An 18,452-nucleotide genomic window follows, 5' to 3' on the forward strand; every position below is an offset into this window, starting at 1 on the left:
CTTGCTTTCTGTGGCGCTGGATTTGCAGAGATCAGGAAGGGAAGGGGAGATTTCCAACACCTGCTCCCTGAGCGGTTTTATGGCCGGCCGGGAAATGGTGGGTTTAACGTCTATTTTAACGTAGGGCAATGTGCTGCCATCCAAAGAGGGAATTGCAGATGAATGGGACAAATTGTTTCTCCGCCTGTCACATCTCCAGAATGGAGACAAAACCCTCTTTTGACTCAGAAAACAGTGAGCTTATGTAAGAGGCAGCAGCCCCGGGAACCTCCCAGCAATACAACAGCACCACTCAGTCACAGTTCTGCGACAGGCCGTCAATAGCCACCCAGGACTTTCTAGGGCTAGAATAACCCACCAATGGCTGTGCGGGGCTTTCGAGGGCTCTGCCACCCTCCACCAGTCGACAGCCAGGCTTTTTGATGACTTTGATGATTCTCTGCCAGACCTAGAAGCAGTTTGGGTCAGCACCACCAGCTCCTGTTCTCACTGGACCACACACAGTCCTGTCCTATAATAAGCCAACCGCCCCTCCGGAGTTTCCATGTCACAGCCATCGCCGCCGACACAGTCTCCCTCGAAAGGGAAATGCGCCGTTTCCACATTGAAATGTCACCAGCACACTTGAGAACTTTACATCTAGCTTGAAAACGACTGTCAGAACTGTTCAAAGCAACCCACCGACGTCTCACTGTAACAACAGCCAGGAAGATGAAAAGTGCCATAAATTATTCACTCACAAAAGAGATGAGAGGGGGGAGGAGGGGAAAGAGGAGAGGCTGCGAAGGAGAGAGACTCAATACAAATTAGAGCCACGCAGTGAGAACGGGGGACCTTCTGAGGGACCACTGCTGGGAAGAAGACCACCATTCATCAAAGATCACGGAGCAGCCCTGAAGGACACCTCCTCAACCAAAGACCAGGAGTCTGTGAACTCCAGAGGAGGGTCCAGCCAGCGTTAGTCGGCTTCGTTCCAGCCCCAGCTCCCATTAACAGGCAGGGACAGCCACCCATTACCAGGAAACCCGTCCTCGCTAGCGCCTGCCAGGCTGATGTCCTTTGAGATGCTTACACGTTTTTTTTCATAGTAGCAGAGAAGAGACGGCCAACGGCCAGCGAAGGCGTTCTATTTCCCATCCTCCCTCGTTAATGCAAACCTCGTTACACCCCAGACTGAGAGTCCACCCTCCACCCCAAGACTGTTCTGCCAGGGTCTTCACTGAGCCAGACACCAAGTGTGTCTACTGACACGGGAGTGCTGTTTGCTCTTTCCTGCACTGTGCAGGAAAGGGGTCTCCTCGCGCCATCTCCCACCCCATCTTCTCCCTCACCCCCCCCTCCCCACCCCTCTGCGCTACAGCAGGAGGCCAGCTTTGCGCTGGGTCTGTGAGGGACGGAAGTTTCCCTGTTTGCCTACAGAAGCCAAAGCCCAAGAGTCAACCCAGCAGAACGGCAGCATCTCTTATTAAACCCGATTTCTCTTTCCTTCTCTGACAGGGCTGGGCTTGGTTTATTCTAAACAAGAGGCTACTTCTGTCTCTGGGAGACGCGGGCCTGCCTGCAGGCTGGGTCAGGGGTTAGGAACGGAGACCCGGCCTTTCATCTCGCCGTTGCTGGCAAGCCCAGCCAGCGGAGATGTGAGGCAGCTGGCCAGCCGTGCCAAGTGTGCGTGGTGGGCCTAAGTGGGCAGATGTGCTTCAGCACAATGACACCGGCTGCCTCCTCCAAGAGGACAGGGGCTGAATGGGCTGCGCTCCTGGGCGCGGGGGAGACCCACAGGCCGGGCGGCATGGGGAAAACTCGCCAGGCTGCTGCCTGTGTCGCGGTTAAGCCGGGGGCTGCTGGACATGGGGAACTGAGTCAGTAAAAGCCAAAATAACTAACCTAAACAGAAGCAGGGAAAGGGGCAACTCTTGCCATCAACTAGCTTAACCTGCATCCCTGCTTAGGCACCGGCAGGGCAGTTCAGGGACTGTGCTGCTCCATCGCCACACAGAAAGTCACCGTCTGGCAGATGTTCTGGAGTCGGGAGCCAAGGCAGGTGCAAGCCAGGCAGGAAGGAAAGCCAGGCAGCCGGGTGCTGGGGAGCAGCTCTGCATTTCCCAGCCGGCAGCGGCCGCAGGAGAAAAGGCTTCCGAAGAAGCTGACTGAAGAGATCCGTGACGAGCACGAGACTGCAGCCGGGAGAGGGCCTAGAGAAGGGCGGAGGGGAGAGAACAGCTGCCCTGAGAGACCTCTAGCAGGGGGATGGGCCGTGCGTGCGATCCGCAGGAAGCCGGCCCATGGGCCAAGGCAGCGCTCCCAGCACTTGAGAGGAAGCCATGTCAGACGTGTGCCTGGAGAGCCATGGACATGCCACTTGGGCTCTCGATGTTCTGTGGGTCCAATTCAGGCCCCAGATGCAGCCCGGCCCGCAGCCTCACACAGTCCCGGGGTGGCATGTGGGTGACAGACCAGGAGGGCCCCGTGTCTAGAGGTGAGCGGGGCCTTCGGGGGACCTCAGCCCCATCTCCACACCGGTGCCTGGCCTGGGAGCTAGGAAGGGCAGCCTCGCTGGGCAGTGCAGGGGGTACCAGGGGCTGGTCACCGAGCCGGCTTGGGAAGCACTCGGCCCGAGGGGAGCTGCAGGCAAGGCTGCGGGAAGGCAGGATAAAAGCTGGGGAGGGGGGGGTGTAAATCCAGGGGAGGAGCCGGTCTGAGGCAAGGGCTGGTGTGGGTACAGGACCTTGTTTTGGGGTCTCTGGAGAGGACGTGAGGTGCCCTCACCTCTCCCACCCCCTACCGACCCCAGGGAGAGCATGGCAGACCCTGGGGAGGGTGAGGGATGGTGGAGCCCAGAAAGGAGCAGGCTGCCTGGGGCCCGGTCTCCATGGAGATGAGGACTGTGGGTAGCCAAGGTGCATTTGCATTCCTTGCCATGCAAGGGGGGGGGGGGCTCTTGCTGTGACTGGAGGGCCCCAAAGCGCCACCATGGCCACCACGGCCTGGCAGGGAAATGGAGGGATGCCGTGTCGCTGGATGTGAGAAGCGGCCCTACTCGTGTAAGCAGAAAAGTGTGCGGCAGCTCTGAGGACGCGGTGCCTGAGGGGAATTTCGAGCCCCACACGGCAGCATGGAGCCGGCACGTGGCGGGCGGAACAATGCTGAACGCGCGGCACGAATGGAAACCCCAGCGCCCGAGCTGGAGCCGAGCTCGCTCGGGAGGCTCCTTGCCACGCAGAAGACCCAGCGGTACCCCGAGCCCTGCGCCACGGTAACCATGCAGCACAGCTCCCGAAGGGCACCCGGCAGGCGGGGAGCGTTCAGGACACCCTCGGGACTGCTGTCACCCCTCTGCCTACCCACAGTGGCCCCCCAAGCGATCTCAGACACACCTCCCGGCCCCACAGGAGGAGCATGTCCAAGGAATGCCCCCAGCATCTGCCCCCAGCTGCTCCTGAAAGCTCTCTCAGGGGAAAGGTGCATCTCCTGGGCACGGCCCACTGGCCTGCCGCACTCGGCCCCTCCTCTCAGGGCGGGGATTAGCGACCGGTCCCCAAGGCAGAGCAGACTCTGCACGGCCCTGCCACTCAAACCCTGGATCAGCCCCAGGCTGGCCCTGGCTGAGAGGGGGTCTGCCCACCCCCTGCTGCCGGGACGGGGTCTGGGCTCAAGGCTGGTTTTCCTTGCAGACTGCTGGGCTTATTTTAAAAAAGGGACGTGGGGCCAGAGGTTCAGTGGCCTTCTCCCGCCCCCACAGCTGGTGCTGAGAGCACCTCCAGGCTGATCCCTGAGCCAGGCAGCCGAGCGGTGGCAGCTCGGTATGTGGCCAGTGCCGGATTGCAAAGTAGTCTCCGTTGTTGGGGAGAACACCCAAAAACCAAGGGGGCTTTGCTGTTCACACCAGCCCCAGTGAGACTGAATTATCCCTAATCTGTAATTGGCTCCAGATTGGACCTCCCTGGTCCAGCACTATCAGGACCTGACTGGTCCCCAACGAGAGGTCCCCTGCCACTGGCCCCCAAGCCCAGCAGGCACCCTGCCTTGCCCCTCACCCCCCTAACCTGGCTGGGCTGCTTGCCCAGCTGCCGCAGGACAGTCCAGGCTCTGGCTCCTGCAGTGGGAACCCAGCCCCACACTCCATGGGGCTGCACCGCAGGGCTCTGGCCCCACACTCCATGGGGCTGCACCGCAGGGCTCTGGCCCCACACTCCATGGGGCTGCACCGCAGGGCTCTGGCCCCACACTCCATGGGGCTGCACCGCAGGGCTCTGGCCCCACACTCCATGGGGCTGCACCGCAGGGCTCTGGCCCCACACTGTTGTGGGACCCTAGCCCTGGTCTCACACTACTCCCAGGCTGCCAACCTTGTTGCCCCTGGCCCTAGCTGGCCCTCCAGCTCTTAGGTGCCCCGGCTCTCTGGTCCAGGAGCAGCGGTGACCCTGCCGGACCGCGGATCCTGCCGGACCAGAGAGCGCAGGTTTTCAGAGGTGCAACCTGCAGTAAATGCAACATAATCCAACACGTAGAAATGCAGCGTCCTAGTGCCACGACTCCCTGCAGCAGGGCCACTCAGCTTGGGAAGCTCCGGGGGCCACAGCGATACTCCCAGCACATGCCGAGGGCCGCGACTGAAGTGTGGTTGCATGTACGTGCAAATATAGATGCAAATAGCTTCTTTCGCACTGACGGGCACGAATACAAAGTTTAAGGCCCGACTACACAACATGCAGGCCACTGAAGTCAGTTCTGCGATATTAATAAGATGCAATCCAGTCGTTACCCGATTTCCACCCCTAGGGCAGCACTTTTAATGAGCAATGACAGGCCCGGAAGTTAACCACTAAAACGCAGCTCAGCAGACGACCATTCTATTGACTCCTCCTTTGTTTTGGCTCCCACCCGCAGGCCGCGTGTTGAGCAGCCTGCCCTACCTGTCATGCGGAGAGATGGGGACGGACCTCCAGTGTGTGCGCAGCGGAGAGATTTCACCGCCCAGCTCTCAGGCTGACACTGACTAGTTCTGCCAGATAGAGGCCAAAACCAAAACGAGCAAGAAAACGGTTCACCCCGTGCGGTGAGTTAAAACTCTGCCACACCCTGGGGCAGCAGGGATCCAGGAGGCCCGGCCCGTCTGCCTAGCAGGTTCCTGTAACGTGTGTTCGTCTGGCGCGTGTAAGGAAAGGCAAGTGGTGCACTGCGGTAGGATACAGGGATGACCTTTTCTTGTTCCTCAAGAACACCTTTGACCCCAGCAAAGTGATCCCTCCGGGGGGAACTGGAAAATGGCTCTAGCAGTTGGTGGTGAAAAGTTCCCATTCATCCCTGCTCAGGTTTTGGACACCCATTCGCTCCCTTCTGGGCAGTGTCAGACGTGAGTAACATCCTAGCAGGGCAGAGGGGCGACCCTCACGTTTCCCACCGTGGGAGCAGCAGAGTAACCCACGAGAGGAAAATGGAAGGAGCTGGTTCCTGCTGCTGTTCATGCTCCATTCCTGAGCCAGGGAGCGATTCTGTGGACTGGGGACCCCTCGGCTCAATCCGTGCCCTCTTCTGCAGTTAGCAGTGCCAATCCCACATTAGCCCCCATCGCCACTGCTGCTATCGCGCTTCTGAAGTTCTCCCCGACAGCGTCTTTTGCTCTCCCTGTTGGCATCACGTACCAAACGGCTCTTTGCTGTTTCAAAAGTCGACACACAGTTTGCAACAGGATAACAGCAGGCCAAAGTTTCTGGGCCCTGAGAATTAGGTGTTTTTTGTCGGAGTCTCTTATTGCCCCCTAAGGTCTAGCAGACACCAACACCTCAAGGCAAGATACACTTGCCTCTTGTGCACCCTCCCACACATGGCCACTAACCCACCCAGAACAGGTCTTGAAACTAGGGATGTATGTGACTAGTCAACTACACAATAAGCCAAGTCACTACTGGATTACTTGCTCCTCCTCCTTGCTGCCTCTGTATCAGGGGCAGCAAAGGGGGAGGGGAGCAGGAGCCAGTGCAGTGGGGGAGCTGGCTTAAAAGCCGTTCCCCCCACTCACCGTCTCCATGGGATGGGCAGGGAAGCCAGAGGCGCGGCAGGGGAAACCGTGAACGGGGACCGAAGCCGTCCCCACTTGCGTGGGCTCCTTACTGCTGCGCTTCTCTCTTTGAAACGTACAAGAGCCACAGACAGCTCTTGTACATTTCAAAGGCGGAGGTGCAGCAGGATAGCAAGCGCCCTCCTAATCGAGTAGCTGATGGAAATTCCATCGACTACTCAATTAGTTGATTCATGGAAATTTAACATCCCTATTTCAACCGACCGGGAGGGCCAGGATAGCAGCTTCAGGTCCTGAGACGGGTCCTTAAAACAAAGTCTGAAATATGCACCTAGAGTTCATGATCTCAGCACTGGGTCTTCTGTTAGATGGAAACTGAGCCGTACACTTGTCTTTTGCACAAAGCCTTTCACAGACCGTGTGCGCCAAGCGCCTGGCCGGCTGCACACCAGCAGGGGAAAGCGACTGTCCCACCCAGAGGAGGAAGGAGAGGAATATCTTCTAGCGAGATGGAGTGAAAAGACGGAACGTGCCCGCTCCAGCGGGCAGGGACTGCAGAGGAGAAGGTGCTCGCAAACCACTGGCATTGGGACCGGACAACAGAGAAAACTGACCCCGGCCAAGCCCACGAGGCAAGTCCAAGGAGGGAAACCGGGCTGTGCTCCACACGCGGAGATACTTGAGGACAGTGCTGAGACCGCGCTTCCTGTCGTCACACGAAATATCTCTGACACCCACCCCCAGCTGCCCACTGCGCAGTCTGGGCTTGTCTCTCCCTCTGCGGCATGGCCACCGTTTTAGAGCCATTATTCTTTGGTGCACAGCCCAGAGCACCCGCTCTGGCTCCCACGAGTCCTCGAACTCAAATTCAAACGAGGGCTGGCGCTGGCCAGTTGCAATTCCTGCTCCAGTGGACCGTTCGGTCGGGGAGTTTCCCCCTTCACCCGCCGGCCTCCTACTTCCTAGAGGACACATGTCCGTCCCCAAGCCCCCTTTACCAAAATGGGGACTAACTGGTCCCATTCAGGTTTTTGGCCTCTCTGCTGAGCCTGGGACCAGACACCCACCCAGCCTGGGGAAGGGGATTCCCGCTCTACAGACATAAGGAGAAACCCCGTGGCCCAGAGGACTCCCAGGAAATGGGCATGGCTGTAAAAATGTGGATTCTTTTAATTCTCTCCCTTTAAGCCCCACTTGCCTCTTCATTTTCCTCAGCTGCTCTCCTGGACTGCCCTTCCCACCACCGCGTCTTCCTCGCTTCCATCTCCTGTGCATGGAGACACTTTCATTCCCTCCCCTTCCACCTTTCCCTTCCGGCTGCCTCAGTCCTTGCTGCTGGCGGCAGGCCGGGCGAAGCTTTTCCTTCACAGCGGCACAAGCCCCTGCCCTCGACTCGCTCCCGCAGGAGATGTGCCACTGGTCGTCATGGGAACCACCACATCATCCCCATTCCTGCTTAGACCCAGGATGGTCCACGTGGTCTGCCAGTCAAATGGAGACCCCAATAATCTGGCTTCAATGACAGGGCCCTGCCGTCAGTAACGCCAGAGCCAGCGGGTTTATTCTCGTGCTATCGCCTCTGCTCGGCAACGCTGGCGTTCTCCCGTCTCCTCCTCCCCCTGACTCTCACGAGCGCGCCCAGGGGCACACGCACAGCCTCAGTAGGGGAGAAGCAGTCACATGGGCGTTTTAAACTCTGCCTGGCCTCTGCGCCGAATGAAAGCTGCTACAGAAGCCAAGAGAAGGCAGAAACCTCAGGTGAGGAGCCTGACTGAAAGAGAACCGCTACCATTTACTGACCGTCTGTGCCACACATCTGCAGTCTTCCTCCCCGGGCCCTTTACTGAGTCCTGCACCCGGACAGCCCAAGAAGCGCGCCTCAGCCTCCAAGGTGGGAGCGTGACTGGACTGTGCCTCCTCGAGAGGGGAGACCTGGCCTGGGAGAGGGAAGCGTTACTCCCGGGATTCTCACGCTGTCATTTCCAAAGTAGCTGGAAAGCCAGAACTTTGGCCTCAGTGACTGAACCTTAAGCTCCTGCCTAAGCCATGGTCCTTCTGCCTAGTGCAGTGCTGGGGGAAGGGACCCCAAGCCAGTCATTCCGCAGCAGCTGGCTTCCAACTTTTTTCCTCATGACCCAGTTGAAGGAAATCGTCGATGCCGCGACCTGACGTCATGTGACTGGAGTGCGGGCTCCAGGGTGGGGCTGGGGATGGAGCTTTAGGGTGCAGGAGGCGTCTTCAGCTTTGCGGTAACAGGGCTGGGGCAGGAGGGGCTTATCTCCAGCGGCCCCCAGTCAGCGGGGGGCTAAGGCAGCTTCCTGCCTCTTCCAGCCCCGCAGACCAGGCTGCCCCCAGACGCCACCAGCAGCAGGTTCCCAGCCAATGGGAGTGCGGGGCTAGTGCTCGGGGCAGAGGCAGTGTGGGGAGCCCTGTGTGCCCCCACCCCTCCCCGCACCTAGGAGCCAGGCCTGCTGGCGGCCGCTTCTGGGGCACAGCACAGTCTGCGGGGCCAGGCCAGGCAGGGAGCTGCCTTAGCCCCCCCCTGCTCACCTGATCCCCCTGCAGCCACGAGCCCCAGCGCCCGACACCCCACCCCAGTGCTGGGCCGCGACCCCTAGTCTGAAACCGCTGGCCTTGTGCATTCATGAATGACAGGCACCAGACTGCAACGCCGCACAGAAAACATTCGCTGTCACCCGAGCTGCACGGCACAGTGGCTGTCGAGAGACGCCAGCCTGGAGCGCAGGTGCGGAGGGCGACGGACGATGGCACCCAACAGCCAAACCCTTCTCTGCGTCGCTTCGGAAGCGGGGGGACCACACGTGGCATTGACCTCCGTGGCGCCTTCCTCCTCCTGGGCTGCAAGCGGCCTGCCCAGGGCTTCGCGGCGTATTCGCAAGGCGAGGAGACGTGCTAGACTGTCTGCTTCCACGGACACCAGGGCGCCCTGCCGAGAAGGCAGGTTTCACATCCTCCCGCAGGCAGCCTCCCGGGCGGGCGCTGCTATTTTTAAAAACAGCCGTTTCCCAAAACTGCAGCTTTGCAACATCAATCAAACTTGCCCCGGTGCATGTGAGCGGGGAAGGCACCAGGGCTCCTCCGCCTGCAGCCAGGAGCGGCTGGAACCCGGGCCAGGCAGATAGGCCAGCACAAAAGCCCTTTCTTTGCCCGCGCGGCGGGGTGGGTTTCCAGTCCCTCCTCTTAAAGCAACACCAACTTGCTCGGAGTCGCCCCAAGATGCGTCCGCTTGCTGTCGGCTCTCACGCGGCCTCGCAGGGAGGCAACCGCTAGCGCGCAGGGCCCAGCCCGTCTCGTTCTAGCGCCATGGAGATGAACTTTGACCTGCACTCAGACTTCACCCCGTGTTTACTTTTTTCAAGAGAACCTGTTCCACGGAGCTGGCAGGACACCCCTCCTCCCCAGCCTCCCCCCACATTCCAGGCTGCTCGGCTTCCACCCCTCTTAATGAGCTGCCCTCCCCAGGCAGATCCCCCCACGCCTCCCCCAGGCACAGAGCTCTGATTGAGAAGCCACATGCCAGGGCCTCGCATGCTCCCTTGTCCGGGCCTCGGCGCCACTTGCATCTTAGAGCGATCCCACAGGGGCAGATTAAAGCGCCGGGCTCAGCTCTCGAATGCGATGCAACTGCTGTTGCTAGCCGTCAATGTGCTCTGCTCCGGGAACACACATGTCCGTGGCATGTCACACACATGTCCGTGGCATGTCACACACATGTCCGTGGCATGTCACGCGACTCTGTTGTATCTTGTCACAGGAAGTCTCTCAGAGCCACATGGCGATGTCCCAAACCACAGAGCCCTTCTCACAGCCAGCACCTGCCCCGGAGCACGGCCGGACAGGTACCAGCAGCGCTAGCTCCACATGCTGCCCACAGGAGGAGGTCTGACTTCAGAGCCACCCCCTGTGTGCACACTACTATGGCATCCACCCCCCCAGGCGGGACACCTGATCGAAACGCAGCAGGTAAAGTTTAATGAGAGATTTAAAAACAGCCGATGCCAAGGCCAGGGAGCCCGCCCCTCCCCGGAGCACTCACCATCCTCCTGGCTGTGCAGGTTCTGAGGGCTCCGCATGCTCTCGTCCTGACTGGGGCTCAAACTGGAGTTCAGATGCTGGTCAGCTGCAATCCATGTGGAGTCGTTCATATCAAAATCCTCGCTGCTCACCGACGTCTCATCCTAAAAGCCAACAGGGACAAGGTCAAATCTGCTTCGGCTTTGAAGCTCCCGACCACAGCCCTTTGGGGGTACGGCAGTTCCCGCTCCCCCAAAGAAACGCGTTCACCTCCTTGACTCTGCAAATAGCCCTTCCCAGCGTGCTCTGGGCTAGGTAGCATTTCCCCTGCGGAGAGACCCAGTCTTCTGCTTCCTGTTTGAAGACGTGCCTGAGGAATGGCACAGCCTGTAACTGAGGACAATTAAAAGAGCTTGCATCCTGTAGGAGCGGATGGCTGAGCCCTGGAGTTTACCCTTTAATCTCCATCGACACGGCGGCGTGTCCGTGGCAGATAAATGGTTGTGCAAGCAGCGCAGGCAGGGTGTGACTTTGTTAAAAGAGCTTTGAAAAGGAGTAGGCTGAACGTTGTATTTCAAAACAAAACACACACCCAAACACCACCAGCCCCACCGCTGGGATGCGGCAGGAAAGGGTTAGGCTAGATCAGCCACTAGAGAAAATCTGCAGAGCAGCTCTGACTTCCATGTAGATAGGCCCTATACTGCAGCAGGGGATTTGCCTGCAGTATGGACTGATCCTAGGGACCTGCAGCCTGCTTTACCCTCTGCTTCACGGGCCCTTGGATCTGCCAGCAGATTCCCAGAACTTTTTGGCAGGCTTGGTCCAGAGACGCCAAAAAGTCCCATTAACACCACAAACGAGATACAAACGGGAACAGAGGAGAATAGTGAGCCCGTGCACGAGCCAGAAACATCTGCAGAACCCCCTGTTTTCGGGGGGCCTCCGCAGGGAGAGATGTCTAACAGCAGAGAAACGCCCACGGAGGTGGGTAAGCCAAGAGGTGACCTAGGGGCTCTTCTATTCTCCGGGACGGGCATGTATGAACCAAGGGGGAAACGCGCCTTGCGATGTGCAGCAGGAGCGAGGCCTGTGGGTTTTAGGACAAATAATGCTTGGCGCGCTAGTTCTGCTGCTCTGAAAACAGCCAGCGCTGAGACGGGAACGCACCCTTCCAGAAGCCATGGATGCCACAGACTTCCCTATGGCATAGATGAAATTCCTCTCTCCCACTCCCTCAGCTGAAAGGACATTCTCTCGTCCTCCTTCGGAACCTGTCCTGTGCTTCACGACACAGCCCTGGGATCGCTTCCAGAGCCAAACGGGTCAGCCGCTGAATTTCAAAATCATCCCCATAATGGCAGCAGTGAGATTCTGGATGAAGGGAAGAGCGAAGGAACCCCAGCAACACGAAGGGAGCACCGACCACACCGGGATGTGTAACCCATTCGCTCTCTCGTCCCTCTGCGTGCCTTTCCTCCACTTCCCTCCCAAAATAAGACAGACTCCATCCAAAGCTGGGGGCTAGAGTGACTACACCCTACGCCGAGCCACTTTCTGCGTTCGCAACTATTGCCTTGTATTTAAAACAACCTTTCCGAGGCTCGTAACCTCTTCATCTCCCGCCAGCATTTGGGCACTAGAAAAAATACCAAACCCCATTCCTCTTCCCTGCCCCAATGACTGCCCCTCCAGCCACCCCCGCTCCGTGCAGAGCCGTTCTGCTTCCAGCAGCCTTTGCTCTTTTTAACTGTGTAAGAACGGGTCTGAGCTTTCTGCCTTCCCTGCCCCTGCAGAGACATCAGCTCATTCAGGGCAGGAATTGCTGGGTTCAGCTGGCTCCCTCCTCCCACCCCACTTCACAGAGTTGGGCCTCAGAGGGAGTTTCCTGGAATTTACAGCTTCTGCACAGCCTCCTCTTGAACACTTGTAAAATCACACACAGGGCAGAGCCACACCAGGAGGCTTCTACTACCCACGCGGGCACTCTCGCACTATCAGTCCACAGGCATGCTCATGCTCACGTGACCGTGCTACAGCATGCAGCTTTCAACCAAGCATGCACACGCTTACGCACCTCTGGCAGCGTGGGCTCCACAAGACACACAGGGTAAATGGATGGGGATTTGTAACGTGGCTTCAACAACGTCTGCGTTCTGTAACGGTCAATATTCTCTCTGAAAAGTTGTATTCCGATACCTTTCGTTTCCTGACTGGCAGTGTACGTTTACACTGCACAAACCAAACCGACCAAGCAAACAAAGCCTGTGACAGTGAACGTCAAAGCTTGGGTCTCTAGACCTAGACAGGCAGCACTCACACGACAGTGTTAAACGTAGCCATGTCCATGTACCGGCTTCTGCTCTGAGACTCACTCCACTTCCTGGGTTTCAGAATCCACACTCCTGCCAGAGCAGGATCATCTACACTGCTACCATCAAGGCTGATTCTCTTTAGAGTCTGGTTCTCAGACTCATTGCCATAAGCTGTCCCGCCCCCCCCCCCCCCCAGTACAGACATCCTCTATAGTCTCGTCTTACACAGGGACTGAGCTGGAGGGGAATTGTCCGCTGCTAACTATATGCGTATATATAATTGTAAGCATGTAGGGTGCCCATCACCTGGTATCTGGGCATCCTTACAAAGCTTAGTCTGTCCAAGTAAGATCACTGTCCAAGGTTATCTGCCAAGGTCTCCTGCTGCTCATAGCTCCCCATGTGTCCGGCCTGAACAAGGCCTGGGCTCAGAGTGTATCTTGCAGTACCGAATGAAAATGGCCAGGCCCATGCTTAAGAAAACATCTTTAAGGTGCAAATTCCAGAAGACACAGCCCTGTCTCAGTACCCACAAGCTTACCCATGGGGTGTTGGGTTCTAGGAGGTATGCTCAGCTATACACTTAGGCACACATGCACAGAGAGCATCTTTCTAGCAGCCTATCATGTAAAGCTGTATTACATATAAAACCCCCTCAGTATTATATTGGTCTGCTATCTCTTGGGTAGACTAATGCTTTGACTGTCAAGCTACCAACGGATCTAACTGTGAGCGAGTGAAGTCCAGCAAGACTCAGTGCGTGATTAGCAGTCTCTGATATAAACGAGCAGCAAAAAAGAGCAGGCTACTGAGGTGGAACCTGCAGCAGCATGTACCCTCCTCCATTAATTCCATGCTTATCAACAGGGAGAACAAGAGCACTTACACTGAAAGACTCCAGCAATATTAACTTCCTAGCAGCCGGGCCCCATTTCTGCAGCATGCAGCTCTCGCAGCATGTCTTGCTACATGGCAGTAACCCATCGGTGCCACATGTAAACCCGGCCACGAGAACGGTCTCTTGGTAGCACCCAATCAATCCACCACCTCAAGCCAATAGTGTGTAGAGCTCATAACAGCGTCCTACTGCAACCACACACGACGGCTCAAGAAGTTCCTTACTGCAGCACTCAAACAATGCCGCCCTGTGTTCTTCCAGGCTTTCCCTACCTGGCAACACAGCCCAGAACCATGCTTTGCTGCCTTGCTAGCACACGTCCTGGCTTTAGCAATTTAAGATGCCCCTTAGCTCTGTCCTGTCACTACGAGCTAGTATTCCAACAGCCACCAGTGCCAACTTCCTCATCAGCGTAGCTTGTCAAAGCAAATAAGACCCTGAGCTCTGTGACTTCCTCACAATGCCCTATCAATGCCAGCAGTGACTCCTGGCAGTGCCCTCCTTATGCCAGCGAAGATTCCAGTGACGCGAGGCCCATCCAAACAATGCCTAACAGCTTCTCCTCTCCAGCTATGGCTCTAAGACTTGCTTACATTTCAGCGTGATGCAAGGGGATCCTTTTTTCAGCACACAAAGGTCTGGTGTCCAACTAATGAAACAAAATATCAGATGGGAAATCCCCCGTGCCCTTAATTGTGCCCTGAATGCCAATCCTGTGAGTGGGCCATGAAGTTGTTTATCAAAACCCCACCAGATGCAGTGAAATCTGTGAACAGCAGCACTAGCTACAATTCAGAGCAATACGGTAAATATAACCTGCCCTTCCACTCCCTTTCAGCCTGCAAGTCAGGCAGCTCGTTCTTTTCCTCCCTAGATTCTCTGGAGAATTCTCGCTGCTAATTTCTTCTTTCCTGTAAACAAACTTCAAATGAAACTTTCCTTAAAAAAAGAGCACACTCCCTTACCACAGCCCAGCTCCAGATTTGCCTTTTCTTCACCCGTACCATGCCAGTCATGACACAGATGAAAGCCACAGCAGCTGCCCTAATCAGCTAGCACAATCTCTCCCTCTCTCTCTCCCTCCTTCCTAACCTTCCTTCTTCCCTCCCACCCCCTTATCCCTCCCCTTTCCAGCTCTCAGGAGAGATCTCACACTGCAGTAAAGTTCCATCACTTCATTTCTAGAATTCATGGGACTGAATGATTAAGGATCATGAAATATTTGTGCAGCTTCTTTTCCGAAGCAAGAGCCCATGGGTACATTCACAGGTCCACACCCAAATAGCTGAACAAGGACTTCAGGCACAGCAAGCGACTTGGAAAAACACCCCTACCATTCTCTCTCTCAGGTCCAATATTCAGATCCGCTTGGCAGACGGATCTGGTCTACACATGTACTCTAGTTATCAAAAGAAAACACATGTGCAATATTAATAATGCTCTGCACATCTCTAGTATCTTCCATTCAAGAATCTTCAAGCACTTTATAAATGTTAATCAGCATGAAGCCCCATTATTTCTCCCTGAATGAGAGAGACAGTAGCCTTATTTCAGAACTGAAGAAACTGAGTCACCAACAGCTGCAGCGACTTGTGGAAGACCTCAGATTGAGTTGGAGGCAGAACCTAAATCGCAGGACTCCATCTTGTGCTTTAATCACCGGACAGTGATTCCCTCTTGATGAATAATCTTTTCTCTTCAGGACTTCTTAGAGAACAGCCTTCCACACCACAGGCTGCGCCCGAGCGGCGTAGGAAAGCTCTTCTTATAACCAGGCCTTGTAAATATATGCAAGCGATATCAGTAACCTGCTTCTTTTACAGGCAGGCTCAGTTTCTCTGCAACTGGTCTGCAAATGCCTCCAAAGTCAGTTACACCATCTATAGCACCGTTTATTTTCCAGACACTGGGAACTGTAACACTGTGTTGCTTATTTTCTTTTTGAGGTGATCTGGTTTCATTTAGAAGTATAGCCCTACTTACTTGCCATGACAAAAAAGCCTGTTCGTTCTGTGGACTCCAGAAACCAAAATCTAGGGTGGTGATTGTTTACTTTAAGGGAAATATCAATTTCTCAACAGGTGACAAACGCCGTCACCATATGCCAGTATTAATTGTATTGTAGAGTCAGCTACCTTTTTAGAAATCAACTAAATGTGGCCTGGTTGCCTGCCCTTGGAGCTGCTTTACCTCTCCACATCAGAACCAGCGACTTGGAGAGAATGCAACCAGAAAATTTTCTTGAAGGACGGCACCTCCCGCTGGCAACCTGGAAGGTAGGATCAGTCTTGGGGAACACTCTACCAAAAGGGTAGCCTCATCTCCATGTCAGCAAGCATTAAACACAGCCTCCTGAGCATGCCAAGAAGGTACTGAACCACATCTGACCCTAACTTAACCACTTCAGTTCACAGAAAGACTTAATAACGTCAGAAAAAACTACTCAGGTCAAAGGCACTGGATACTGTAGCAGCCAAATAATGCACCACAGAGCCCAATAAAGCTGCCGATTCAGTTCAGTTGTGGCATTTAGGAATCCATGAGATCTGGTGCCTGTTTCTATACATTACAAACCAACACTGTATTACGTATGCCCTGCCTACCAGGTTGACTAGAGGTCTTATTTACAGAGAATAACAGGATTTACTATCACCGAGGATCACTCTCTTCTAGGGTGTAAGGGAAAGAAGCTGCTTCGCCCTTGCAAGGACTTGAAATAAAGTGAGAATTCGTTTTTACTAGTGCCCAAAATCAGGAGAGACAAGATCTAGCCGAGTATTATACATGAAAAGGGAATATTCATGAGCTCGGTTGTCTTGTTTTCCCTCCCTCCTAAGATCTCTCTTTTCTTCTGGGGAAAAGACCCAAAAGGCAGTGTAAACTAAACAGCTCATACATATTTCCTATGCCATTACCCTAGGCAAGGAGGGGTAGGCATTCTTGCAAACCGATTCTGAATTTCTGCCCTCCGGGTTGGGCGAAATGTTCAGGTGCTCTTGCTGTTCATTTGGGAGGTGCTGAACAAGAGGTGCTTTTCAACCTGTGGTCCGCGGACCCCGGCGATCCGCAGACTATGGCTAAGATTTACACAGGGGTCTGCATCTCTATTAGAAAATGTTTAGGGGTCTGCAAGCGAAAAAAGATTGAAAAATTCCCAGAATGGGATACCGAGGGGAGAAAATGTGAATTTGTTAAGTAACTACAGCAACTGCGGGGTACTATTAACATTACATACTTCTGAATACTCTGAAGGTGTAAGTCTTAAATCAGCCTTCATGGAAACACAACATGGTCAAAATCAAACAAGCATTTGATTTCATACGAAAGGGCATAAGTGAGCCTGTAAATCTCTCAAAATTAAAGGGTACTTTAGTCTCCCATCGACACCGTAAAACTGTATAAAAATATGATGAGCTGAGGATTTGAGTAATAAAGGGATGTTGCCAGGTCCAACCTGAGCTCAAACTGGAAGTTTTGTGAAAACTTATCTTTGCATAACACATTATCAGTAGGCACACCTTTTGGGTCAATATATTTTCAGTCACAAACAGTACAAAAATGGACTCCAACAATGCTCCCCCACACCCTACCTCCAGGGTGCATCATCAAAACAAGGAATGCCTGGGAATGGAGAAGTGAAACTGGCTAAAAACAATGAACAAGTGAAATTGACGAGCCTGTTTCCATTGTAGAATAGGAGCAACATACAGGAAACGACCAACCTGCCTGAAGACTGAGAAGCAGGGGAGGGATTTGTCTGTAACATTATTTCCAGTGTAGTGTCTACCACACAGGTGGGTCTCAGAGCAATGCAGTGTGAAATGTGCACTCTCCAACCAAGGAAGTTTCCTTCTCTCCATTTGTATATATGCAAATAAATAGATCAGGAAGGCAAATCCGTCTGAGCATGTGTAAATAGCTCCAGCCCCGGCAGGCAAGGGTTTCAGCATGAAGCAGGGATTGACCCATAAGTAGGGCTTTACCCCTAGGGAGAAAGCTATTTCCAGCACAATCCCTTACCAGAAATGGGAGGAAACTCAGGCAGACAGTGAAGTGTTAGAGCCCAAAGCCCCTTCTAGGTGCAGCGCGGTATTATTCTTGTGCCCTCTGCACCAGGGAAAGGGAAAATCGATGGTTCAGAGAGGGAGAAAGGTTCCCTGTGAATTAATGGGTCTGTAGCTTCCCCCATTGATCTGCCTCCTCCCACTTTCTTTCTGCGCTTTTGTGCTCTTCCGGGGAAGGGGGAGGCTGCTCTCCCGATAAGGGAAGGACGCTCTAACCTTAACCTTTCTCCAGGAATAATGCTAATTAGAGGCGCTAATGAGAACTTCCCGGGAAAGCGGGGCACGGGGGGAGGGAGGCGCAGCCACCGCCGGCCGGGTTCGGTTTGAAACCGGGGGCGCTGGAATCAGAACGCAGAGGGGGAGTTTAAAAAACGGCAAAGTCTCCCCCGCCCCCAGGCAGGAACGGGACCAGGGACCCTGGGCGGGCGGCGCTCGCCCCCGCGGTGGAACCCGCAACCGGCCCCGCGCGCCCCGCAGCCGCAAGCCCCGGCGCCAGCCCCCCCCCACCCCGCAGTGCACGACTGTACCCCGGCCCCCAGCCCCTCCGTGTGCACCCCCCACCCCCTCCACACACAGCACCGCAGGGAAACCCGCCTTCGTCCCCAAGAGCCGACCCTCCTGCCAAGCTCATGCAACCACCTGCCCAGGGCGCACCCCCCCCGCCCCACACACCTGTGCACGTGCACCTGTGCACGTGCCCCCTCCCCCCGCCCGCCCCCACACCTGTGCACGTGCCCCCTCCCCCCGCCCTATGCATCCATTCCCCTGGCGCGCGCACCCCCCCCAACAAACTTCCCATCTAGCCCTGCACCAGCATGGGCGCACCCCAACACCATCCAACCCCCCTGGGCCGTGTGCACCTCCCACCCCAACCCCAGTGACCTGAGTGTGTCCCAACAAGCCCCCCAACTCCCTGTGACCCCTGGATTCTCCAAACCCCGCCAAATCCCTGTGTCCTCAAACCCCTCCAACTCTTTGTAGCCCCTGTGCTCCCCACACCCCAACTCCCACTGCCCCTCAAATCGCTCCAACTCTGTAACCCTTGTGCTCCCCACACCCCAACTCCCACTGCCCCTCAAATCGCTCCCACTCTGTAACCCCTGTGCTCCCCACACCCCAAC

The 18,452-nt window shown here is 55.6% G+C and overlaps 1 protein-coding gene across 6 annotated transcripts in view; it reads right to left on the reverse strand.

Annotated features, from left to right (window-relative positions):
- Positions 1–18,452, reverse strand: part of NOL4L (nucleolar protein 4 like) — a 113,836-nt gene that overhangs the window by 26,538 nt on the left and 68,846 nt on the right. For 2 of the 6 annotated variants that reach the window (XM_014570850.3, XM_075900827.2), the window contains one exon: positions 10,077–10,218. In XM_014570850.3, coding sequence (XP_014426336.2) covers positions 10,077–10,218 — 142 coding nt within the window. Of the gene's footprint in view, positions 1–10,076; positions 10,219–10,324; positions 11,182–11,224; positions 12,537–14,232; positions 14,351–17,287; positions 17,823–18,452 lie in introns of those variants that run through there. The other 4 variants (XM_075900831.2, XM_075900828.2, XM_075900829.2 and 1 more) reach the window with 4 other exon arrangements.

Source organism: Pelodiscus sinensis, chromosome 17, assembly GCF_052426305.1.
Source record: "Pelodiscus sinensis isolate ZL-2025 chromosome 17, ASM5242630v1, whole genome shotgun sequence".
Lineage (NCBI taxonomy): Eukaryota > Metazoa > Chordata > Testudines > Trionychidae > Pelodiscus > Pelodiscus sinensis.